Source organism: Capra hircus, chromosome 9 (assembly GCF_001704415.2).
Source record: "Capra hircus breed San Clemente chromosome 9, ASM170441v1, whole genome shotgun sequence".
Lineage (NCBI taxonomy): Eukaryota > Metazoa > Chordata > Mammalia > Artiodactyla > Bovidae > Capra > Capra hircus.
Genome location: NC_030816.1, coordinates 58004786 through 58032468, shown reverse-complemented (window position 1 = coordinate 58032468; position 27683 = coordinate 58004786). Strand labels below are relative to the sequence as shown.

General features: G+C 39.5%; 1 protein-coding gene across 1 annotated transcript; it reads left to right on the top strand.

Annotated features, from left to right (window-relative positions):
* Window positions 2577-27378, top strand: LOC102173569 (vascular non-inflammatory molecule 2). Its single transcript, XM_005684769.3, has 7 exons — window positions 2577-2872; window positions 2993-3123; window positions 13633-13825; window positions 17453-17741; window positions 19537-19910; window positions 21425-21595; window positions 26782-27378. Exons 1-7 carry the CDS (start codon window positions 2582-2584, stop codon window positions 26971-26973), a joined length of 1641 nt encoding a protein of 546 aa, XP_005684826.3. The 5' UTR covers window positions 2577-2581; the 3' UTR covers window positions 26974-27378.

Genomic DNA, 27683 nt, shown 5'->3' with positions numbered 1-27683 from the left:
GTTGTTTGTGTTACACACTCTCTAGACTCTAAAGGCACTCATGATTTACTGTATGAAAATAGATGATAAAAAATCTCTTCACATTATCCACTAAAAGACTTGAACATTTTTCTAAAAAAATTATTTACAGTTTTCTATTCTATATAGGTAATAAGCCAGCATCCTCTGGGTCATGGAAAAAGCAAGAGTGTTCCAGAAAAACATCTATTTCTGCTTTATTGACTATGCCAAAGCCTTTGACTGTGTGGATCACAATAAACTGTGGAAAATTCTGAAAGAGATGGGAATACCAGACCACCTGACCTGCCTCTTGAGAAATCTGTATGCAAGTCAGGAAGCAACGGTTAGAACTCGACATGGAACAACAGACTGGTTCCAAATAGGAAAAGGAGTACGTCAAGGCTGTATATTGTCACCCTGCTTATTTAACTTCTCTGCAGAGTACATCATGAGAAAGGCTGGACTGGAAGAAACACAAGCTGGAATCAAGATTGCCAGGAGAAATATCAATAACCTCAGATATGCAGATGACACCACCCTTATGGCAGAAAGTGAAGAGGAGCTAAAAAGCCTCTTGATGAAAGTGAAAGAGGAGAGTGAAAAACTTGGCTTAAAGCTCAACATTCAGAAAACGAAGATCATGGCATCCGGTCCCATCACTTCATGGGAAACAGATGGGGAAACAGTGGAAACAGTGTCAGACTTTATTTTTTGGGGCTCCAAAATCACTGTAGATGGTGACTGCAGCCATGAAATTAAAAGACACTTACTCCTTGGAAGAAAAGTTACGAGCAACCTAGACAGCATATTGAAAAGCAGAGACATTACTTTGCTGACTAAGGTCCGTCTAGTCAAGGCTATGGTTTTTCCAGTAGTCATGTATGGATGTGAGAGTTGGACTGTGAAGAAGGCTGAGCGCCGAAGAATTGATGCATTTGAACTGTGGTGTTGGAGAAGACTCTTGAGCGTCCCTTGGACTGCAAGGAGATCCAACCAGTCCATTCTGAAGGAGATCAACCCTGGGATTTCTTTGGAAGGAATGATGCTAAAGCTGAAACTCCAGTACTTTGGCCACCTCATGCGAGAGTTGACTCATTGGAAAAGACTGATGCTGGGAGGGATTGGGGGCAGGAGGAGAAGGGGACGACCGAGGATGAGATGGCTGGATGGCATCACGGACTTGATGGACGTGAGTCTGAGTGAACTCCAGGAGTTAGTGATGGACAGGGAGGCCCGGCATGCTGCGATTCATGGGGTCACAAAGAGTCGCACACGACTAAGGGACTGAACTGAACTGAATACATTATTTCTTTACTAAACATTTCTATTCAATGAAGAACATTTGGGCAGACCTGGCTTATAACCTTTAGACCTCACCTATATTAAGAATTTTATTTATTTGTTTTTACTCTTTTGTGCTGTTTAAAAGTATTTGAAAGAAAGACTCAGATTAAAAAACAAATCAAACAGACAAATAAACAAAATGCACTAAATCCTTGTGTGATAGAATCGGACTGGAGAAGGGAGGATATGGATGTCCTAGGAAGGACCAGACTCCCTGGTGGCTCATATGGCAAAGACTCCATCTGCAATGCAGGAGACCTGGATTCAATCTCTGGGTCAGGAAGACCCCTAGAGAAGGAAATGGGAACCCACGCCAGTACTGTTGCCTGGAGAATCTCGTGGACAGAGGAGCCTGGTGGGCTACAGTCCGTGGGGTTGCAAAGAGTCGGACATGACTGAGCGACTAACACTTCCACTTCTTTCAGGAGGTTTTCAGTGGTCACATAATGTATGCGTATGTGTGTTTTAAAGCTCATTTTTGTGGTCATTTGCCCCTAAAAAAAAATGAAAATTTCATCTTATCTGAGTTTACAGCAGAGATGCTCTTTGTAATCACTAGCCCAAGTGAGATACTTCCCCTTTGCTTGCATCTATTTCCAAAGAGAGAAAGGAAGCAAGGAAATGAGTGGGGGAGGAAGGAGGCTTAGCTCCCTAAGGACAGAGGTTCCCTAAGGAGAGGTTCTTGATTTCTCTTCTGGCCACACTCCAGGGACTAGCTCCTGGAGGATCAGTGATTTGGGCACTAAGGTTGCAACAATGAGCAAACCAGACACAAAATCTTGTTTTTATGGAGTGCACATTCAGAGTCTTTAATAAGTAAGTCAGAGTGTTGATCTGGGTGAATTTTGCCCCCAGTATCACCCTGTACTGCATTCTCCTAGTAGTAAATATTTTAAAAGTTTTTTTCATCTTCTGAAAATAAACACAATGTAGATCCTTCAACAAAACAGAAAAAAATTATTATTTGGTTTTGTAATTTTTAAAACTGAAATTTATTGTATCATTGTTTTCACATGAGAGTTAATTTTGTTAACGAATTTCTTTCTATTAATAAAAGGGTACAATTGTGTTATATTTGAATTCTTCTTTTGAAATTTGTCATTACACATTATCAATAGTACATGTTGTACAGTCCTTGTAATACTTTTTGATTGTATTCATGGAACTCAAATTTTTTTTCCTCCAAAATGATGAGGCGTAATATTCATGAGATTATAAAATAAGAGCTGGCAGTCACATGTTACATAAATGTTCCTTCCTCTATAAATACTACATGAATGTTACTTTCACTTGCAGAACTCAGGATACCTTGGTCATGATCACTTCCTCTTTACAAACCTCTGTGGCAGTTTTTGCCCTAATAATTCTACATGTCAGTGCTCTGGATACCTTTAAAGCTGCAGTGTATGAACATGCTGTCATACTGCCAGACGACACAAAAACACCTGTTTCTCCGGATGAGGCTTTGCTCCTCATGAACAAGAACATAGATATCCTGGAGAAGGCAATTAAGCAGGCAGCTGAGCAGGTATTCTTTTATTTCTGCTAATCATAATTCATAAGACAGGTATGAGAGCTGATGAAGACTGGAGTGTTGAATTGTCTACATACATAGCGAAATAATTTTGATTTAACTTGTTTTGAACAGGGTGCTCAGATCATTGTGACCCCAGAAGATGCACTTTATGGATGGAAATTTACCAGGGAAACTATTTTCCCTTATCTGGAGGATATCCCAGATCCTCAGGTGAACTGGATTCCATGTCAAGACCCCCACAGGTATTTGAAGTATCCAATTAAAAAAAAAATTTGTATATTTATTTAGGCTCTGCTGGGTCTTTGTTGCGGTATGCAGACTTCTCCAGTTGTGATGCCTGGGCTTCATTACCCCACAGCATGTGGAGTCTTAGTTCCTTAGATCCCCAACCAGTGATAGAACCTGCATCCCCTACGCTGGAAGGTGAATCCTTAATCACTGGGCCACGAGGGAAGTCCCAGTCATAGTTGTTTGCGCAAAGTACTGTGATTCTCTAAAATGTTTATGCTTACTACAGAAAATGATAAATCCTAACTGTTCATGTATGTGCTATAAGTTTTATATATATATAGACATTCATTTGATTTTTAAAAATTGTACTCAGACACCATTTAACAATTATTTATAATCTAATATGCTTATTAAATTTGGAGAAATATATAAATATTTATCATTGGGATTAGAAACTAAGGGGAAGGCAATCTCATGAATATAAACAGTAAATTAATTTCTGAAGTGGACAGTGGGTTGTGTTCGGAAAATATTCCAAGGTCTCTTGTTGGGGTTCTTTAACAGACCGGAACCTGGTGGTCTAGAGTTGACGATAAGAAAGTGAAAGAGAGAAAGAGGCTGATATCCCCTGGTTTACGCAGAGAACCAAGAAAGCCCTTGACACAGGGTTTGCATTGCTCACAAAGGCGCCGGGCACACTCTTGAGGGGGTGAAGGCACAGGGTGCCTTCTCAAGAGGGTCTTAGAAGCCTGGGCAGGAGAGTGAGCATGACGGGTTTCTACACTCCAGAGAATTAGCCGGGGAGAGAGAGAGAGAGAGAAAGAGAGGGAGAGAAACAAAAACAACACGAGGACCTAAGCTCTGATGGAGCAAAGGTGCTTTAATAATTTTTCTGTGAGTATATCGGCTGGGGTACAAGAAGTTTCTTTCGACTATGATAAAGATCAGAAAACCAAATGTACAGTAACCATTACCAAGGGAACAAGGGGTTAATAATGGCCACAAGGTCAGGAGACAATCCACATCTCAAAAAAGGGGATTGAGACTAAGCAATTTTGTCGTAAAGAGAGTGTTTACTAAAGGAGCTTCAAGCCTGTCTCACACAATGACCTCAGTTCCTGGGAGCAGCCTGCTGTTCTGCTTAAAAAGAAGCAAAGGGCTTGTGAGAAACAGCATGTAGGAATCCTCTTATTAAACACTCCCTGACAATTCCCCCTTATTTATTTATAATATTTGTAAAAAGAGTTCTGACCATTAGAGTTTGTTTAGTTTTAACAATCTTTGCATGAAGGCAATGGTAGATGACAAATATAATTGTCAAGACAATCACCAAAATTACAGTTCCAGACCTGACGCTGTGAGTAATGGTTTGAAACCATCTGCGTGGGTCATGTATGTTTTGTGAATGAAATTTGATTTGTTCCCAGTTGTAGGCACTATTATTGAAGTGAACAGGAGTAACACAAAATTGAGTAGAATGCCAATCACATTTTAGCATTACCTGTTTCTGTACAGCTGTTAATTGATCTCCAACCAATTTGATGGCTGTTTTTAGTTCCTGTATTTCCTCTTGAATATCCTCATCTATCTGAGCCTGAGTGGCCCACATAGTATGGGATTTTAGTCCAATTTTGAATAAAATTATGTGTTTGAATTGAGGTTTGTAAAGCAACATCAGTGACAGCAGCAGTGGTGCAAATAGCTATTAATCCCAAAATGCCAAAAATCAGCCATCCAGTGAATCATTTAGCTTGCTGGAGCAATTTAGTAAGTAACTGGGAAGCAAGTCCAGCCATGGGACCTTCTTCCCAGGGCTGCTGGAGATTTATTGGTAACCACAGATTAAGTTGAGATCAAAGAATTCAAAAGGGAATCATTTCTCAAGGAAATAGAGGAGTTAAGACAAGTATATAATTTACAATTTATGCAAGTTACGAAACATAAAGTCTTACTGAATTGTAAATTTTCCTATAACAAAAGGAAGTGGAACACAGGTTTGTATAAAATACGATTGATTATAGTGAAAGAAATAATTCCTATGGTTATGACTGGTCCCTGTGAAATGTCCAGTCCAAGTCCCAAGTTCCTCAGTGCTTGCAGCAAGTTTCCAGATGTCCCATTGTTCAGGCCCAATCTGTTTATCGGATGATTTGAGGTTGAGGGGGAGCCATTCCACCATCAAGCCATCCAAGAAGTCCTCCGTCATGGTAATGCTTCATTGTAGTATTAGTAACCTTCTATGCTACTTGAGTAACATAATCACACACAGGCTGTTAATATCATCTGAGCAGTTAGATAACCACATACCATGAGGTCCCCAATAGACGATTGTATGATTAGCCATAAACATTAATTTTCCTAATTTGGCCTGACATTTGTCCCAATCAACAGGAATATATTTAAAGTTCTTATTAGTAAATGCTTTGTATTAGTGTTCTTTGTTCTTTCTTTAATTCTTTCCCTAAAGTTTCAGTAGTATAAAATAGTTCATGGACAAAGAAAGGGCAGTAAATAATCCAAGCAATGTGTGGAAGTTCTTTTTTGAAGGCAGGACGAAAGCCCAAGTTTGTCGATTAACATTAGTACATAATTTTGTTGGGCCCATGCATAAAGGAAGGATATCATAGCCTAGAGAAATGTTAATTAGTCTTCCTTCTTTCTCAGGATGAGAGGGCCCCTCCAAGCTCCAAGGAGGGGGCATATGTGTTGAGTCACTAGTGGATACGATTGGTCCTATATCTGTCCATTCAATAAAAAAGGGGGGTTAGGTATGTAAGTCCAATAAGTGTAACCAATCAAGTCAGCCTGAGCAGGCGAAGCAAAAGCAAGCAAAGCAAGCACAGCGAAAAAAATATATATATATTTTCAGGATTCCAAGGCATTCCCTGTTGAGAAACCAGATTTTCAGCTTGATTAGTAAGGGTTTTTATCTGTCCCCAAGTAGGGAGATCATAAGCTCAACGCGTCGAGTGCGGTGTTTATTGGAAATTTTTAAAGCTGCCATGGCTTGTACTGGAATTTCTTCTTCCTGGGGTTTTTGTTGTTTCATCTCTAGTTTGAATGTTGGGAACCCCCGTAGGTTGAATCTTCCGAAGAGGAAGCCATCTGAGTTCGTTGGATCCATCTGGAGAAATAGAAGCATACCCTTTTCCCTGGAAGATCAGTTTCTTAGATTTCCATCGACTAGTTAACCCGTCTTGATACCAAATAGGCAAAGGAAGGGAGGTGTCCTTCAATGTCTCGAAATGTTTTTCTGCTTTTGTCAAAATATTTCCTCGTGGTAAGTTTAAAAAATTTAAAACAAATAAAGCTATATTAACAATAGTTATAGAAAGAAAGGAAAGTGATAATAATGAAAACATTCCTAGGAAATATTTCAGTCCAAAAAAAAAAAAAATCATCTAGGAATCTGTTTGGGGACTGGTATTTGGCTGTGGTTTTGAATTAATGGGTTGATTCCCTCATCCAGTATATATAATTAATAATATACTGTAACTACAAAAAGGATAAATGATATTTTTGACATTGAATGGCCATGATATTCTTTAGACTCCAGAGAAAACTGATTAAAATAAAATCTGTTTTGAAATTGCAAAACCACTTCTTACACATGCAGTTAGGAAAAGGTTAACTTGTTAAAATACTTTTTTGGAGTTCCAATTCTGCCTGAGAAACAAAAACAGGCCTAAGAAAACACCTAAAGTTAACTCTTATCATGTCCTTGGGATACACAGCCCACTCTATCTAGGACTCCAAATGCTATCACACTGGATGTAAAGCCTTGGCTCTAAAATTTTGAGAAATAGTAGGACTGTTAAGCATACCTTGAGGTAACATAATCTACTGAAATCTTTTATGAGGCCCAATATGATTAGGATAAGGGAGAAAGTGAATCTCTCCCAGTCTAAAGGGTGTAAAGGTATATTTAAAAAGCAATCTTGTAAATCAGTAATAATAACGTGCCTATTACTATTTTGAGGAATAGTAATAGGTGATGGGATCCCTGGTTGTAAAGCACCCATAGGTTTCAAAGATGCATTAACTTTTCCAAGGTCTGTTAAGAGATGCCATTTGTTAGATTTCTTTTTTATAATAAGAATAGAGTTCTAAGGAGAGTAAGATTCCTCAATATGTTTTAATTCTAATTGTGTGTCTATAAGTTCTTTGAAAGTAAAAGTGAAGTCACTCAGTCCCGTCCGACTCTTTGCGAGCCCATAGACTGTAGCCTACCAGGCTCCTCTGGCTGTGGGATTTTCCAGGCAATAGTACTGGAGTGGATTGCCATTTCCTTCTCCAGGGGATCTTCCCAACCCAGGGGTCGAACCCAGGTCTCCTGCGTTATAGACAGACACTTTACCGTCTGAGCCACCAGGGAAGTCCTTAGTAGCCTGTAATTTTTCTTTCATAAAGGGCCATTTCTCTGTCCAAATAGGCTCGTCATGGTGGCTCGGAAGGTAGAGCATTTGCCTGCAAAGCGGGAGACTGGGGTTCGATCCCTGGGTTGGGAAGATCCCCTGGAGAAGGCAGTGGCAATCCACTCCAGTACTTTTGCCTGGAAAATCCCATGGACGGAGGAGCCTGATAGGCTACAGTCCATGGGATGGCAGAGTCGGACACAACTGAGCGACTTCACTTTTGTTTGTTAAATGAGCAGCGGCCTTTAGGAAAAATGTGGGATGTATATCTGAGTTTGCCATAGCATAAGTCCCTTCCTGTTAGATTAAGGGGTGCCTCTGTCACATAAGGTCTTAATGTTGCAGGCTGGCCTTTTGGTCGTTCATATGGGTAGATTTGAACATTTTGATAAACTTCTTGTGCTTTGGTTTGAGAAATTTCTGCAGTTTGGCAAGAGACTTTTTGTATAGGCGCCCTCTTGAGGGGTTGAAGCCACAGGGTGCCTTCTTGAGAGGGTCTTAGAAGCCTGGGCAGGAGGGTGAGCATGACAGGTTTCTACGCTCCAGAGAATTAGCTGGGGAGAGAGAGAGAGGGAAACAAAAACAACACGGGGACCTAAGCTCTGATGGAGCAAATAATTTTTCTGTGAGTATATATAGGCTGGAGTACAAGAAGTTTCTTTCCACTATGATAAAGATCAGAAAACAAACGTACAGCAACTGTTACCAAGGGAACAAGGTCAGGAGACAATCCATATCTCAAGAAAGGGGATCGAGACTAAGCAGTTTTGTCATAAAGAGAATGTTTACTAAAGGAGATTCAAGCCTGTCTCACACAATGACCTCAGTTCCTGAGAGCAGCGTGCTGTTCTGCTTAAAAAGAAACAAAGGGCTTGTGAGAAACAGCACGTAGGAATCCTCCTGTTAAACACTCCCTTACAGTCTCTATTGATGGTACCAGACTTCAGTTTCATAGTCTCTCTGCTCTAGAATCTGTTTCCCATGCAGAAAGACCTGAATCATAAGACTTTATGCTTTGATATTTTGCAGTTTCCTAGGCTCATAAAGCTAAATTTCCTGGGAAAAATTAATTTAGACACTTTCCAATATAAAATATTTAATATATATGTATATTAATATATAACTTCCGCTATCTACTAAGGCTTGAATTATTGAGGTACAGGTTGCACACTTCTATACTTCATACTCATTCTTTCTCAACTCTCAGATCCTCTCACCATCTCTTACCCTTTTATACTTTTTTTCACTCTGGTACCTCAAATTAAGTTTATTAAACATTCCTCTGCCATGCTTTTGCTGGGGATTACGGAGACCATGCTTTTTGAGGCACTACTGATAAGGCTGAAGCTTATGTAAGGGTTATCAGAAAACGGCTTTTCTCAGCTCTAAAGAGCTTAACCACACAACGAGGAGAATACTGGGTTCCATGACAGTCAGCAGCTCCACTTTCCTGTTCTCCTTGTTCTGAGCTGATGCTTCCCATGGTGTTTGTTGTGGAAGAAGAGGGTGACAGCTGGACAGTCTTTCTGACTAGAAGTTTTGAGAAGGGGACAACACATTTGTTTTTCATCTCACAGTAGGATTGTGAGATGGATTTCTTAGTTTAAAAAAAAAACACCATATTTTGCCAATTTATGGGCTAGTCAAATATCACAGTAGCTATGAAAACTGGTGAAGGTTGGCATGCCAAGTTGCCTCAGTTGTAGCCAACTCTTTCTAACCCCATGGACACTGGCCCACCTTCTCTGTCTAGGGATTCTCCAGGCAAGGATTCTCCAGGCAAGAATACTGGAGCGGTTTGCCATGCCCTCCTCCAGGGGATCTTCCTAATCGAACCCACATCTCTTAATGTCTCTTACATTGGCAGGCTTATTCTTTACCACTAGAGCCACATGGTGACGGCTGGAGGACAGGTCTATTCCAGGTGGAATAGAGGTGTTTACCTCTATTCCTCTTTCATAGCTCTATGCTACAAAAAAGAAATTTAGAAAGAAAATGGGTTTGCATTGTCAGTCAGCGTAGTCACATTTAATTCATTTAATGATTACTTTATGAGCACCTGCTATGTACCAGATACTATTTTAAGAATAGGAGATATAGCACTTATTAAAGCGAAGTCTTTGTCTTCCCCATGGCATATGAATATTCTTGTGGGGGAAGATAGATGTAAACAAACTCATTTATTATGTAGAATGTCATTTGGAAATAATAATAGGGGTGTTGATGGGAAAAAACCAAGTACAATATAAAAGTTGACAATTATGTTTTATTTGGGACTTTACCAAGGCCTTAAGCCTGGGATTCACTCTCTCAGATACTTCTTTGGACTGTTCCAAAGAGGTAAGGGAGGAGCCAAGGTATATAGGTGTTTTTGCAACACCCCCCACCTCCAAGAAAAAACCAAACAAATAAAAGTGAACAAAGTAGTCCAACATCAAAAGACTACTGCTAATGGTTAGGACTATGAATTTCTACTCTAGGAGGCTAGGTTCAATCCCTGGTCAGGGAACTAAGATCCCACATGCCTCGCCTCACAACCAGAACAAAATTCTCCAAACAAACTAACAAAAGAGTGACTCCCAAATGTTTGGCCTAAGCAGTTGGAGACACAAACTTGCCATTTATGGACATAGGGAGTGTTACTGAACCAGTTGGTTCCTCTTGTCCAGGCGCTGGAAAGCCAATCTACTGATACAAGGTCGTGGTGAAGGAAAGCTCAATGTCAAGCCAGGAATACCAGTGGCTAATGCTCAAAAGAACCAAACTCCCGGTGGATTTTAGGGAAGGGTTTTTAAAGTCAAAGTAAGGGAGACAGTTGCAGGGGATGTGATCAGCTCACGCATAATTCTCTGATTAGCTGATGGAGAGGTAATAGGGTGATGTCACAGGGGTTAACATCATCAATCCTCAGATTCCAGCCAGTCTGGGCGCTACCTGCTCATGGCCTTCATGCACTTAGCTTTTTCCATCTGGTGAGGGTTTTTGTGTCTGCAAAACAACTAGGAATGTGTGTCAGACACTGATTTTTATGTCCTCAGGGGAAGACCTAACATTCTGTGCTCCTGTATGGCTGATCCATTGTTTAAATTGTTACCAGTCCTCCTGGCCCAACTGCTATTTTTTTGTTACTATGTCTTTACATTCTTACAGTCATTAGTTCTTGAGCTAAATTTTTGCGACTCAGGGGAGGCCCAGGAGACTAAAGTTTTTCTACAAAAAAGAGGCAGGTAGAGGATATAGCAAGGTGGGGGTGGGGTGAGGGAGTCTGTCCTGGTTAGGTCCCCTAGGGTCCTGGTCGGTTACAGGAGCACTGAAGGAATAGCAAGTCTGGAATGGAACTTTGGAAATCAATTTTGTGCATCTGAAGTTTGAGCTGTAATTTAATAGACATCCAAGTGGAGATGTAACCCTGGTGGATATATATTTGAGTCTGGCATGAAATACAAGGTCAGGGTTGGAGGTAGAAAATCAGGGAGAAAAACATTTTCAAATCAGGTTTATTAACATGGATAAGAGTACTTATCAGTCCATTCCTTGTCATTTATTCATTCACTCATTCACCCATGTAACCAGCAAATGTCTAGAGATCTACAGTAAGGAAGTAGAAATGCAGTCATGACAAAGAGTCATCTGGGGTTTGAATTTACACTGCCTGCTAAAAGCAGGCCCCAGAACACTTAATTGTGCTTTAAAAATCGAAAGTGAATCTTATCAGATTCTCATTGGTGAGGTCATGAATGTACTTTGGCAAAGGCAGTTCAAATCAGGAACCATCTATAAACATCTAAGTAGATCTGGGTCCCCCATAATCTCACTTTTTTTCAAATCACATTGCTCTCAATGAAACACATGTCATAATGTAGTTTATAGGATGGATAAATAGGTAATTATTTTGAGAGATGCTTTTATAGATTTCCTCTTATTTGCTTTCTACAAATAAAGTCCATATTCAAACCTATTAAGCTTTAGGAAATAAAATATCTATCATCTATAAAAGAATAGTAGTTGCAGTTTTAATTTATGATTATATTGATAATCATACTTAGTTTAAAAAAGATATCCTGACATGGCACTTACTCTATTTCTTTTACATTTAGTGTGACTATTCTCAAGCAATATTAATAACTTATCAATAAAGCCATGCTGGGCTTCCCAGGTGGCACTAGTGGTAAAGCATCTGCTGGCCAATGCAGGAGATGTAAAAGATGTGGGTTCGATCCCTGAACTGGGAAGATCCCTGGAGGAGGAAATGACTCCCCACTCCAGCATGCTTGCCTGAAGAGCCGCATAGATAGAGAAGCCTGTCAGGCTACAGTCTATGGGGTGGCTAAGAGTCAGACACAACTGACCATCTGAGCACACACAAAGGTATGCCAACTCCACACTGGTCAGTAATGTTAAAGAGCAAAAATCTTGGTCCTCAGAGGAGGAAGAACTGTCTCAAAGAATGATCTGTTCATAGATGTAACCACAGGTCTGCATACTCTTTATTCTGGGTAAAACAAGAGACCTGTCAAGTACATTTTTTATGTCCTTAATCATGTACAAACTTTGAAAAAAAAAGTATTTCTATAGTAAGAACAAAAACATTAGTTTCATCATATAAAGTTATTCTTTCATTGTAAAGACACAGTAGTCTGATTTTTCAATAAGCCATGCAAACATTCGTTTTTACACTCATTTCAAACCCAAAGATAAGAATTATAGACTATTTTGCATAACTGCTACATAAGGCCACAGAGTCACAGCTAGAAAGAAAGGCACAAATGGAAAAATCATGTCCCTTCCTTTTATTCTGCTGTTTGTCACTTCATTGTGTGGAATCTCCAGAGTCCAAAGGTGATGGCCCTCAGACCTGGCCTTGGTGCAGTGGCTCACACTGCTACCATTTCCAGGGGGTTCCAGGGGCATTCCACCACCCAGATAGTAAATTTAGCTTTGGATTGCACCACTAACAAACTAAGACACCCTCACCTCCACAACCCAGAAGGAGAGCTCATTTGGCTATTCCCAAACTACCAAGAACCAAACTCCCCAATACATCTAAAATTCAAGACTTTAGGAAGTGGATTATTGTTGGAAATAATAAAAGAATAAGGTTTTCTTAGAAAAAGAAGAGAAACTTATCTCTAATAGAGAGACAATATTTATCACCAAGATGGGTTCACCTATGGAATGAATTAGAAGAGAAGAAATCTAATGCTTGAGCCACAGGAAGCTTCAATGTTTAGGCTCAGGGCAGAAGAGGAGGAACCAGAAAAGGAGATGGAGAAAAGCACCCAGAATAGGGGAATGAGAGAGTGGGGTCCAGTAAGTGGGGTGAGGTGTTTCCAGGAGGAGAGTGTAACTCCGTCAGCTGATGCAGAAGTAGTACAAGATAAGGTGAGGTGTGGCTGTCATCACTTGCATTAGTAGGGGTTGTCAGGTGGGATGATAGCAACGAAGCCTGAACTGAGCACTTCCAAAGGGAACGGGAGAAGATGGGCTGATCCAGGAAGAGGGTCAGCTCTTTCAGGGAGTTTTGTTGTAAGAGGGACCTAAGAACCTGGGGACCTAAGAAAAAAATCAATTAGAAGGGCATGTGGGGGTCAAGAGAGGTTTTTATTTTATTTATTTTCCACAGATGGGAGGTACTAGTGTATATGTGTGTGTTGATGGAGTGATCTCTTGAAGAGATGAAAACTGCTGCTACAGGAGAGTGAATTGCTGGAGTAACAGATACAATTTGGAAAAAAACTCATCAAGTTTAATTTGTGACTTCTAAATATGATCTCTATCATGTCACATAATTAGTATTTTTTGTGCGTATGTGAGAAAATTCAGACTTAGTTTCATAGCAACTTTGAAGTTTATCATACATGCATACATATGAATATAAGCACTATGTTATGCATTCAGTCTCTGAGATTTATCTATTTATTAGTAACAAGTTTGTACCCTTAAACTATATGTCCCCAGTTTCCCACAATCTAACCTCCGATATCCACCATTCTATTTTCTGTATCTACAAGTTTGACTTCGAAAAGTTCCATGTATAAGTTATAGCATACAGTATTGGCCTTTCTCTCTTTGACACTGAAATGTCTTAATTAAAATTTGATTTAGATTTGGTCATACACCAGTACAAGCAAGACTCAGCTGCCTGGCCAAGAACAACTCTATCTATGTCGTGGCAAATATGGGTGACAAAAAGCCATGTAGTTCCCGTAATACCACGTGTCCTTCTAATGGCCATTATCAGTACAACACCAACGTGGTGTATGATGCGAAGGGAAAGCTGGTGGCACGTTACCATAAGGTAAGAGGGGGTGAGTGTGTAAAATGGAGCCTCCTTTGAGAAGGGTATATTCTATGTTTAGGAGATAGAGCTTCATTTCCTTATAATACAATGTTTTATTGTTGTTGTTCATTTGCTAAGTCATGTCTGACTCTTTGCAGCTCCACAGACTGCAGCTTGCCAGGCTTCTCTGTCCTTCACTCTCACTTGAAATTTCCTCAAATTCATGTCCACTGAGTCGGTGGTGCTATCTAACCATCTCATCATCTGCCACCCTCTTCTCCTTTTGCTTTCAATCTTCTCCAGCATCACGGCCTTTCCCAATGATTTGTCTCTTTACATCACATGGCAAAGTATTGGAGCTTCAGTTTCAACATCAGTCCTTCCAATGAGTAGTCAGGGTTGATTTCCTGCAGAATTGAGTGGTTGGATCTCTTTGCAGTCCAAGGAACTCTCAAAGTCTTCTCCAGCACCACAGTTCAAAACCATCAATTCTTTGGCTCTCAGCCTTCTTTATGGTCCAACTCTCACATCCATACATGACTACTGGAAAAACCACAGCTTTGACCAAATGGGCCTTTGTCAGCAAAGTAATGTCTCTGCTTTTTAATACACAGTCTAGGTTTGTCATCTAGGTTTGTCAATATGATGTTACCAATATTTTTTAAAAGAGAGCAATAAAAAAAATGACACTTTAGAAATGTGGATTAAATTGTAGACTGAGATCTGTAAGAAAGGTTTTGCAAGTCCAGAATCAAGATAAAGTTTTTGCATATATAAAACAAATAATTTTAATATTGATACAAAGGATACTGAGATGACTGTCATCTGGATACCAGTCAGTTCAGTTCAGTCCCTCAGTCATGTCCGACTCTTTGTGACCCCATGGACTGCAGCAGCCAGGCCTGCCTGTCTATCACCAACTCTCGGAGTTTACTCAAACTCATGTCCATTGAGTCGGTGATGCCATCCAACCATCTCATCCTCTGTCATCCCCTTCTCCTCCTGCCCTCAATCTTTCCCAGCATCAGGGTCTTTTCCAATGAGTCAGTTCTTCTCAAGTATTAGAGTTTCAGCTTCAGCATCAGTCCTTCCAATGAATAGTCAGGACTGATTTCCTTTAGGATGGACTGGTTGGATCTCCTTGCAGTCCAAGGGACTCTTGAGAGTCTTCTGCAACACCACAATTCCAAACCATCAACTCTTTGGCACTCAGCTTTCTTGATAGTCCAACTCTCACATCCATACATGACTTCTAGAAGAACCATAGCCTTGACTAGATGGACATTTGTTGGCAAAGTAATGTCTCTGCTTTTTAATATGCTGTCTAGGTTGGTCATAACTTTCCTTCCAAGGAGTAAGCGTCTTTTAATTTCATGGCTGCAGTCCCCATCTGCAGTGATTTTGGAGCCCCCCCAAATAAAGTCAACCACTGTTTCCCCGTCTATTTGCCATGAAGTGATGGGGACCAGATGCCAAGATCTTAAATTTCTGAATGTTGAGCTTTAAGCCAACTTTTTCACTTTCCTCTTTCACTTCAATCAAGAGGCTCTTTAGTTCTTCGCTTTCTGCCATAAGGGTGGGGTCATCTGCATATCTGAAGTTATTGACATTTCTCCTGGCAATCTTGATTCCAACTTGTGCTTCATCCAGCCCAGCATTTCTCATGATGTACTCTGTAGAGAAGTTAAATAAGCAGGGTGACAATATACAGCCTTGACATACTCCTTTTCCTATTTGGAACCAATCTGTTGTTCCATGTCCAGTTCTAACTGTTGCTTCCTGACCTGGATACCATTTAACACTAACATGATAAAAGATGTTTTCATATTGTATGAATTAGTTTCACAGAAGCTAATTTCTTCACTTTCTATCAAGTTACAAAAATGATCTTTATTTTTTAGATTCTGTACCAGTTGATTTAATCATCCTTTTATTGATTTAACATCAAATTATAAAATTTTTACTTTGAAATCTGAGTAAAATAACCTAAAGTCATAGTTTTGTACCAAATTGGGCAGGGAGAGAGACTGACCTTTTACATGAATATGAGGTATGCAGGTCAGTGTGAATGGCCATTTTCCTGTCCCATATTCTTTTTTCTAATCATCTTATATTGGAACCACAGAATCTTCTGAGTGGAGAAATTATCTCCTGGAAGTCCTAGGTAAAAAATAAATTTTAGTCAAGAAGAAAGATATAGCATCAGTGATTTTCAAATGTTTTTGATCACATACCTCTATGGAAAAAAATTTCACACGAGTCCTTAAAAATATGTTTATATTTATTTATGCATTTATTTGTGTGTTTATAAATAAGACCCAAAACTTTCAAAGAGTTTTCTATGTAATCTTGTGGGTCTGACAACTTGTTTTCAAATGTAATTAAACTTTTATGTTTTCGCAAATGTGTCTCAAATTGGGAATAGGAATGTCATTTTCGTTATTTTGGAGACTGTGTTTGCATTGTTAGTATCATTTTAAAGGCTATTTTTGCAGCTACTCTTCTATTCTGTAAGTGTTGACCAAATTAAACTGATAACATAGTTGATCAATCCACTTAGCCAGACCCAGTAAATGGCAGGATGGCCCAGTGTACAGGATGTGGGCAGCTAGTGAGGACCTGAGTCATCCTAAAGGGAGAAGCTCTCACTCTCCCATCAAGGTACCTCAGAACAGTTCATGACCCATATCCTCTGACATATGGATCTGATAAGAGGACTTTTGTCAATTGATTCCTAAAATGCTAGTAAATTTCAATTAAAAATTTTTAGATAGAAAATAAACTTTGAGAGGAGTTTTAATAGTCTTGCTTCCAACTCTAAGTTTTTCCTGTTTTGCAAATGATTTTATTGAGCTATTGACCCTGATTACCAAATTAAGCTAGGTTTGTTTCTCAAGCTTACTTGGAAGAAATCAGAATGAAATAAAACATTTATGTTTAAACAACAATTTTCAAAACTGGTTAACAGTCCATGAGATTACTTTGGAAGGGACATGGTAAAGAGGGACGGGGCCTCCCTCACCTGCTTAACAGATATTTATTGTGTATCAACTATATTTCTGCTTCTCTGGTGACTCAGTGGTAAAGAATCCACCTGCCAATGTAGGAGACTCGGGTTCAATCCCTGGGTCAGGAAGATCCCGTGGAGAAGGAAATGACAACCAACTCCAGTATTCTTTTCTGGGAAATCCCATGGACAGAGGAGCCTGGTGGGCTATAGTCCGCGGGGTTGCAAAGAATTGGACACAACTCAGTGACTAAGCAAGAACAACAATTATATTTTTAGGTTTTAGGGACTCAAAGAAAAGTGATGTATATCTTCAGCTTTCAAGAAGTGCATAGGTTTGCAATTCATGGGGAGGTATTTGGCCCTTAATTGAGAGAGGGAGGGAGGTAAGGAGGAATAGTAGGGGGGAGAGAGAGAAAGAAAAGGAGAGCAAGAGAGACAGAGACACAGACACAGACAGACAGAGAGAAACTATATTTTCCATATTTTTCTTTGAAAATTAGCTTCCAATCACAGTGGCATTCACCTTCTATAGATTTCCCACTGTTGAGCAGGTAATTACTAACTTGGAGGGTCTTCATGTGTCATCTCTTCAATAAAGAAGGCTTTTCTGGTTTTATCCTGTGTGTTTATTACAGTACCACCTCTACCGTGAGCTTCAGTTTGATGTCCCCGAAAAGCCAGAGCTGGTGACTTTCAACACCGCCTTTGGAAAGTTTGGCATCTTCACGTGCTTTGATATTCTCTTCCATGATCCTGCTGTGACCCTGGTGAAAGATTTCCACGTGGACACCATATTGTTTCCCACAGCTTGGATGAACGTTTTGCCCTTTTTGACAGCTATTGAATTTCATTCGGCATGGGCAATGGGAATGAGAGTTAATCTTCTTGCAGCAAACACACATAATGTCAGCCTAAAAATGACAGGTAATCCCTGACCAGATGAGTTTTGCAGATTATATTTCTAAATGGGGAGAAACTCATGCTTTGGATATGACCTGTTGTAATTTTTTAGTCCTTTGTTGGGACTTCTCACTAAGCTTGTATCCATTCACAAAAAAAAAAAAGAAAGAAAGAAAAGAACAGCTACTGTTGGTTATAATAGCTATGTCTGTGTTAAGACTTTTGTATTATTTCATTTATCCTGACAACTCTACATGTGGACTGAGTATTATCAGTCTGGTTTTGTGGCTTAGAATACTGAGACACAAAAATGCAAGTAACCTGCTAAAGTCATCAGCTAGTAGGTAGCAAGAGCTTCCCTGGTAGCTCAGTGGTGATGTGCCTGCAATGCAGAGACCTGGGTTGGGAAGATCCCCTGAAGGAGGGCATAGCAACCCGCTCCAGTACTCTTGCCTGGAGAATTCCATGGATAGAGGAGCCTGATGGGCTACAGTCCATGGCATCTCACAGAGTCAGACATGACTGAAGTGACTACACAGCTGCAGCAGCAGTATGTAGCAAAGTAGGAAACTAAACGAGATGTGCTCTAAAACTGGTGAAGGCAGAGGAGTGTATTACTGACATGTTGCTGTACAATAAATTACTCAAAGAGTAACAAGTGGAAGTGGCTTAAAATCACAAGCATTTGTTATCTCACAGTTTGTGTCGGTCAGGAGCTTGGGAGTAGCTTGGGAGGTTGTGGCTCAGGCCACCTCTTCAGGTCACATCAAGCTTTTGCCTGGGCTAAAAGCCACGTGCAGACTTGACTGGGGCTGGCAGGTCTGCTCTCAGGACAGCTCACGTGTGTGGCTCTTGGTAGGGTTCCTCTCTTTCTCAGTGGCTGTTGGCAGGAGACTTTCGTTTCTGGCCACAGGGGCCTCTCCACAGGGTTGTGTGATGTTTCCTCGTGATATGGCAGTTGACTTTCTCCAGAGCTAGTAATGAGAGAAAGATGGAGAGAGATAGGGGAAAGCTGCACAGCTTTTTATGACTTGTCACAAGCCGTCATTTCTATCACGTTATATTCATTAGGAGTATGTCACTAAGTCAAGCCCACACTCAAGGTAAAACAAATTAGATCCACCCATCGGAGAGAGGAATGATGAAGAATTTTTGGAAATATCTGAAAACAACCACAATGGAGAAAAGGAGGAACTGTTCTTTCTTTTTTTTTTTTTAATGTGATAAAACAATTGTTTTATTTATTTATGTATTTTTTAATTTTAAACTTGCTTATTTTAATTGGAAGCTAATCACTTGGAACTGTTCTTTTATATTTCCTTCCCTACCTCTCAAAGGGCTAGTGGTAAAGAACCCGCCTGCCAATGCAGGAGACATAGGAGATGCCAATTCTATCCCTGGGTTGGGAAGATTCCCTGGAGGAGGAAATGGCAACCCACTGCAGTATTCTTGCCTGGAGAATCCCATGGACAGAGGAGCCTGGTGGCCTATAGCCCATAAGATCACAGAGGATGACACGACGACTGTAGTGACTTAGCATGCACATCTCAAACACTTCAGTGATTCAGTGGTTTTAATATTTGGCTTAATTTTCTGTTATGGTAATAAATTATGTGCAAAGTTTATTGAATGAGACCACTGATCATTCAATTTAATCTCCTCCAGTGGAGAATAGGGGAAGTACTTAGGTGTTCAGTGCCTTGTGCTGTCTCATGACTAATCTTGTGACATGACCATACGCTCAGTTCTGATGGGGAAACTGGGGATGTTGAGTTTGTTTGGTTTTTTGGTTTTAAAAGAACTTGTCTTCCATTCACAGGCAGTGGTATTTATGCACCACACTCTCCCAAAGTCTATTATCATGATATGGAAACAGAGTCAGGAAAGATCCTCTTTGCAGAGGTGGATTCCCATCCCCGAAACTCCTCGACCACCCCACCAGCCGTGAATTGGAGTGCCTACGCCACCTCCATCACACCCTTTCCAGGACCTAAAAATTCCTTCAGGGGATTAATTTCCCGCGATGAGTTCAACTTCACAAAGCTCTCTGAAAGTGCAGGAAACCTTACAGTCTGTCAAAAAGAGCTCTGCTGTCATTTAAGCTACAGAATGTTAGGAAAGGAGGAGGATGAAGTGTATGTTCTAGGAGCTTTTGCAGGACTTCATGGGAGAAGGAGAAGAGAATATTGGCAGGTAATCTCAACTCAAGTGAAAACGAGTGTTTGGGTGTGAGTAAATTCCAGGGTTAACTTTTCATATTTGTCCCAGGGAATCAAGTGCTCTTTCTTGGCTTGACTCCATGCATTGCCAGCGTCACACACACACGCTTTGGGATTAATCATATGATATTTGCAGGGGAGCTAAGTATCATCTGATTGCTTGCTCTGAACACATTAAAAAAATATGAACCTGATTTTCTAATTGACTAAAGAACTAGCTTGCATATTTAAGTGGCTTCCTTAAGTAATTTTGCTGACTTATCTAAATATAAAGTCTTATTTTAACTTTTAAAACTAACAATAAGTAGGGATATATTAACTGCTCTTATAACCATATGTCCTAGTCATTTCCTGCCCTTCCAATGACAAATTTTTTAAGTGTAAGCTTTTTATATAGTGTTGGCTATGCATTCGTATTTTATTATTATACTCTGTACCTCATTGCTTTCTTCTAAGGAAACAGATATGGAAAAAAAAAAAAGAAATGGTCAAAATTCTAATCATTCTTTTGACTTTAGTACTTTTGTTGCCCAAAGAGTTCCACTTTCTTGGACCAAATGCCATCATTTGACATGCTAGATGAACGGTTTATATCTGATACCAAATTCAAGCTTGTACTGCTCACTGTGGGACAGACCAATAAATTGAGATATGAGTTGTTGTGGCAAGGAACAGTGACCTTATTTGGAAAGCCAGCAGACTGAGGTGGTGGACTAGTGTCCCAAAGAACCATCTTTCCTGAGGCAGAAGTCATGCTTCTTTTATACTGAAAGGGAAAAAGGTAAAGTCCTGGTTCCAGTCAGACTCTGGAAGGGAAATGTGAATTTTTTCTTCTTGTAGTCGTTCATAAGTGGACCTAATCTCGATATTCCCTATGAACTAAACAAAGGTATTTTAGCTTATTACATGAAAGGCACGATTCTCAGAGACAGTTCATTATGTTAATTTAAGCTTATAGACAACCTCCATTTAAGCTTCCAGGTGACACGGTGGTAAAGTATCCACCTGCCAATGTAGGAGATGTCAGAGACTTGGGAAGATCCCCTGGAGGAGGAATTGGCAACCCACTCCAGTAATCTTGCCTGGAAAATTCCATGGACAGAGAAGCCTGGCAGGCTACAGTCCAAGGAGTTGCAAAGAGTTGGACACGACCAAGCAACTGAGCTTACCAATCTCCATTTAGTGATTAACTTGTAGCAAAGACAAGAGAATACAAAGGTTAAAGTGAAAGAACCAGATCCAATATGGAGTCAGATTTGTTCTTTCCTATTATGAACACTGGCTTCTTTCTTTCAATCCACTGGTTGCCCAGGATGTGTGGGTTGGCTCTTAATCATTTGCCAATTCCAATAAATCAAGTAATTGTATGATCCAAATCCCTTTAGCAAATGGAGAAAATATTTTCTTTGCTATAAACTGAGTCAACAGTTCTAGTACAAGTAACTTAGATGCAAGGTGTTGAATTTTATCTGCATCTCTCCTGCACAGGTGTGCACAATGCTGAAATGCAGGTCTACTAATTTGACAACTTGTGGACAGTCAGTAGAAACTGCTCTGACGAGATTTGAAATGTTCTCTCTAAGCGGCACATTTGGAACAGAGTATGTTTTTCCTGAAGTGCTACTTACTAAAATCAAGCTGGCACCTGAAAAATTTGAGGTAAGAGCATTTTAAGAGTTTGTTCATTTTATCTGTTTTCTGAAGTCAAACAAAACAGGCCAAGAAAACAGTTTCTGTTAACTTTTGCTGTGTAACAAATTTCTTCAAAATTTCATGGCTTTACACAATAACCATTTCTTCAGCCTGATATTGTGGTTGGTGCTGTGAGCTGGGTGTAAGTAACTAAGCTGTTCTTCTGTACTAGAAGGGGCTCAGTTGATCTTGTCTGGGCTCATTCATGCATCTGCTGCTAGCAAGTGAGTTGGCTGGGATTGGTTGGTTTGTGCTGGCCATGTCTTGAACAGCTGGAATGACTGGAGGCACGTTCTGTGGCCCCTTAACTTCCAGGAAGCCTGAGCTTGTTCACATGTTAAATGAAAGAGTCCAAGAGCATAAACAGAGAAAGACACAATAGGCAAGTTCAAGTCTCTGCTTGGACCACGTTTGCAAATATTTCATCTACCATAAGCAAGTCACATGACCAATGTAGATTCAAAGGGTGAAGAAATAAATGATGCAAAACTCTCAACGGGAAAAGCTGTGAAATCATATTGCAAAGGGTACGGATAAGCGGGGGGTTGTGACCATATTTGTAACTTACAGCAACTAATTCTTATGTGATGACACTTTGTTGGAATAACACAATAAGATACCTAAGGCCTATGAGTCTGAGGGACCATTCATTGCAGAATATTCACTTACAGAGTTTTAATTTCTTTTTTCTAACATGTGAAGACAAACAGAAAATCAAACATTTATTTCATAAACCACAGTGGTCATAGCTAGTTCATCCACAAATTAAGCTGGTCTCAAATTAAAATTAAGATTCTGCAGGTTAATATCTGCTACGTAGTACATGGTGCATATACACGCATGTACATACACACAATCCAGAAGTCTGGAATTTAATGTCTTCATCGAACTGTGACAAATGGTGACAGAGTTTTAGAAACTAGAATGGAATCACTGCATTTTTGTTTTTACCAAAGAAAAATAGGATCTAAGCTAATTAGTCTAAAGCATCAAGCAAGGGAATCTTTAAAATTGCAGACTGCTTATGATAATATATCTGTGTCTGCTTGTATTATCAGATTGGAATATGCCATATTTGTAAAAATGTTTAATTCTGTGACACCAACAATTTAACATATAGTGCAGCCGTAAGGCTGGGAAACACAGAGAACTGGAATCCTTGGCTGCCATAGAACCCAGTAAGGCAGAGAATCTCAGGAGCACATTGAGGCTGAAATAAAAACTTTGGTGCCAACTACAGAAAACCATGATCGGATCTGAAGTAAGAGATCTGGAACTGAAATCCAATAGTTAAAAGTTGATAGCCTGGCACAAACATGTGTCAATAGGTTGAAATTATCTGTGAATTCAAGGAAGTGAAAGAAGGGAGGGTAGGGTTCACTCAGCTAAGCTTAGGAAGACATGGGGTCTAGTGGTATGTGTGTATCTTGTAAGCCTTGCCATTCATTTTATTTGTTAATTACAGTATAATTAGTTTCCCATGGTGTGTTAGTTGCTGCTGTACAATGAAGTGAATCAGCTATATGAATACATATATCCCCTCCCTCTGGGATCTCCCTTATCACCACTCATCCCACCTAGCTAAGCCTTGCCATTTCAATTGAGCATACAGTCTAATTTTCTGGGTGCTATTTCGAAAAATTTTCCCCATGCCATGTACTCTTATACTTGTATCTCTTTGAGAAATTACTCCAAAATAGGACAGAACATTTATCTCACAAAATAATCTCATCCATGGGAGAAAGATAAAAAACTGTTGGCGTTTTCTGGATCACGTTAAAGTTCCAAAGTCTGAGATGCCATGTGACTATCACTCTGAACCACATCAATATACTTGAAGAAGTGGGTGGTGCTAGTTGATGAGGATTTTAAACTTTTCATCACAAACGGTTTCAGGCAGTAGGAAACAATGAGAGGATAGAACGAAACAGTAACTGGTTGAGCACTTAATTCGGTAGTGTTTGTTGATCTCAACTCAAAATTCTCAGAATTAGTCATGCTACCTCCCATCCTTGGACACTGGCCCTTTATTTTTGGATAGAAGGAGGGAGGAGAGGGAGGGGTTGTATCTACCCTTTTAATTTAGCACTTACAGAGACTTCCCTGGCAGTCCAGTGGTTAACACTGCATTTCCAATGAAGGGGACATGGGTTTGATCCCTGACCAGGGAAGTAAGATCTTGCATGCTGCATGGTATGGCCCAAAATGATAATAAATAAATAAACTAGGCACTTACATTATATTTATCATTTGGGCCATATCTCATCTACTCCAGCTCATTTGCAAAAAGAAGAAATGAGATATACTGTGTGTTGACTCCTCAGAGCCATAAAAGAGGCATTTGTCTGCTGGCAAGCAGGGGTTTTGGTATAACAGTTCCTTGGAAGATTTTTCCTAGTTAGGGTACTGGTTTTCATTTCACAAGTGTAGATTCTCTGTGGCATGACTTTCCCTAAAGTCCATCAGGTTCTAAGGAACAGACACTAAGTAAATACATAAGATAGACAAAAGGAAGAATCAACTAACCAAATGAACAGTGAAAAAAAAATCAAGAATTTTATATTTCAGTTATTCTTTCTCTAGAAACTTTGCAGATCATGTTAACTTGCTGATCTGTTAACTTACTGTTTCTAGAGATATCGGTTCTAATACCATAGATGACAAGAGCTTTACAAGAGTCACACCAACTGTGTTTTCTTGAGTGTTTCCCCAGTTTCCCTGGTTATGGACTCTCCATCAACATATATTTTACACATTATCTTTGAAGATCACTTCTGCAGAGATTCCAACACATTCACTTCTTATCTTTTCCCCACCCCTAGTTCTAGCTAACAGTATGAAGTGTTATTGACCACAACTGGGAAACATTGCTTTACTATTTGAAGTTAACTCTGGTATATTATCAGAAGTCTGGCCTCTGAAACTAATTATGTAAGTTTGTGCAAGTCAGTTAACCTCTGAATTTCCTACCTATAAAATGGGGGGAATATCTTCCTCACTGATTAGGGAATGCATGTGAAAGCACTTGCACAGTGAAGCATTGTACAAGTATCAGGATGTATTTTTAGTTAGTTACCTCAGAAGGTTTCCCTAGTTAACCGTTTATCAACAACTAGAGGAAAATGTTGCCAGCATTAGGCCACATGTGCTGAACATCATGTAAGTATAGGTCAATGTGCAGACAGACTGGAGGAGGAAGAGACCAGGTCCCACTGTAGATCAGTAAATCAGAGTCTCTGGGGGTTAGACCTGTATTTTTCCATCGTCCCACATTTTGGTGGGTTGCTTGATTGATTTTATTTTGGTGGGTAAGAACTACCAGTGTAAGAGAATAATCAAAAAGATCAAATTATATTGAGTATATGCTACTTAGGAGGTCAATTCATTATACAGTATATTTTAGGAAAATTTATAACAGAAAACTAGCAAAAAATGCTAAGTTCTAGCTAGAACCTAAGAGACAATCACTGATATGGAAAAGTTAATCCCAAGGAAATTAACATAGACAGGATTTTACTGTATTAATGAAAAGTCACATGAAAACTAAATATTTTTGTTTAACTTGTTTCAAACTTTCACCCAACTATACTTTGAAATATACCTCTGGTATTTCATTTTTGTTCCTTTAATGAACAATTTAGTAAACAAGGAACACTTTAGAAACAATGAACACTTAGCTAACTACCAACAGGCTGTGCATTTGACAACTTGTTAGTGAGCTGTGTTTTTATGTTTATGTGTCACCACAATAATTATCTTTGAGGATATTTAGCTGTTTTCTGCTTCTAGTTATGAAGCATCTAATTTCTTACCCTCTAAGTTCTTTTCCCATCCAAATTGTCCTTTCCACAACTGATAAATTCATTCTCTTTATTCTTGTTCTGTTGTCTCTCTATTTGTGGTTTTTTCCTATAAATTCATTTTCTTTAACCTTGTTCTGTTGTCTATTTGTGTTTCTTCTTGTTCCATTATTTTGCATACATTATTCCCTTACAGAGAAGCCTCTGTGACTTCACAATTTTTGCACATCTAATCCTTGCTTCTTCTTTTTGACCATATGGTTTAGTCTTCTCTTCACTAATCTTCAACTAGTGATGCGCTATAAATTGTAACAAGCCACTCTCTAAGGGAGAAACAAAGCTCTGATTTGTGGCATTTGCCAATTATCATGGTGTAAATACTCTCACCATGATCAGTTTCAAGAAAAGCCATGCTTAACAACCAGCTGTCAAAGTTCCTGGAGATTTAACAGTCTGTTGTTGTGAGCTTATATACCACTGCACTGGTCTCTGAAACTAATTATGCAAGTTTGTGCAAGTCAGTTAACCTCTGAATTTCCTACCTATAAAACGGGGAGAATATCTCACTGGTTCTAACCAAATGGGAATGAGAAAGCACACACATTGCCTAGCACACTGTGAGCCTGGGGAAGGCCACCCACCTCACCCATCCCAGCCTCTGCCACACACATATTTGTCTTAGAATGAGCCTTTGCTGCTTGATTTCCACTTGGCACGGAGTCTTCCATAATACAACCCAATAATAATTCCATAATAACAATAATAATAATAATATAATTCCATAATTCAACCCAATAATAATTCCATTATAATATAATATAATAATAATTCCATAATTCCAACTGCTCCTCCTTGTAGCAGGTTGTTTCCCACTATCGGAAGCTGACCATTTCAGCTATTCCTTTTCAGACTTCCTGAGCACATACCTGTTTCTCTTGCCGAGATACTAGTATATAGATTTCTCTCTTTATATTTGGAATCTGCTCAGTTTTACGATTAACTTTTAAGCTTCTTGAGGGAAGACTGCTATTTGTACTCTTCTGGCTCCTGGTTATCCTGCATATAACTGGACTCAATAAATTTTTGCTACTGATGATTTTTGACTTTCTGTTAAAGGTTACATTTGATTGTGTAAACTGAATTATTGAACCTCATAGGAAGGCTCTAGTCTTCCTTACATATAAAATAGCTGTCCCCTACCCTTCCCACCTGCTCCCCAATCCCTGGCCCCAGGGCCCTTTCCTAGTAACCTACTTGATCAACGGTGATATCTAGAATGGTTTCAAAATCATGAGTCTGCTAGTAATGTATATTTTAATTAAGTTGGCTATACTCTTCCCACTTTTCCTTTAGGTACTAGAAGATGGGCGTTTGGTAAACAAGAATGGATTATCTGAACCTGTCCTAACAGTGTCGCTCTTTGGGAGGTGGTACACCAAGGACGTACATTCCATCTCAGGCGGGACCAGCAACTCAGCAACAACGTACCTGATGATACCCACATTATTAATGATCATAGTCTTGCAGTATGCTGTGATGGTGTAGAACATCGCTTTATCTTATTCACTGATTCATCTCAGATTTACTAAGAAATATTGAATGACTAGCTCACTAGTATAGACCAATGATTTCCAAATATTTTTTCCTCATCAAGGATTATTTTTAAGGGCTACAGTAATTTTGCATCTTTTTTTGGCAATGCTGAAATGTCGCAGTATGGTATAATGGTATGATTGATGTTTGGGCCAGATAGATGATCAAATCCTGGCTCCAGCCTTGTTTGCATTATAACTTTGTGTCTACTTGTGTGTGTGTTAGCAGGAGCAGAAGAGATTCAGGGACATTTTAAATGTAATGATGGCCTTGGAAGAGAGCAGTAATGATGGAAATGAGGGGAACTGAGAGATTTATGACTGAATTCCATTTGACATTAAAGACAATTTGAATTTATTCAGTTTTCTGTGCTAATGATTGTGGGGGGGGGGTTGCTTTCTAATCAGATGGAAACAAACTCATTGGAATTCCATTGGAAACATAAACTCCAATGTTTAAGTTTATCTTAACAAAAAAGTTGTTTTGAGATATTCTAGAAAAACTAATACCTAGTCCAGTTTCTTGGGTAGTCATAGCTCCAAACAGTCCTACTTAACAGTTGTGGTATAATTTAACAGTCACAAATACCATAACACAAAGACCATGACAGTTAATAGTAACACTATTTTCAACATTGAGTAGTTTGTTTTTAGTGATGGGGA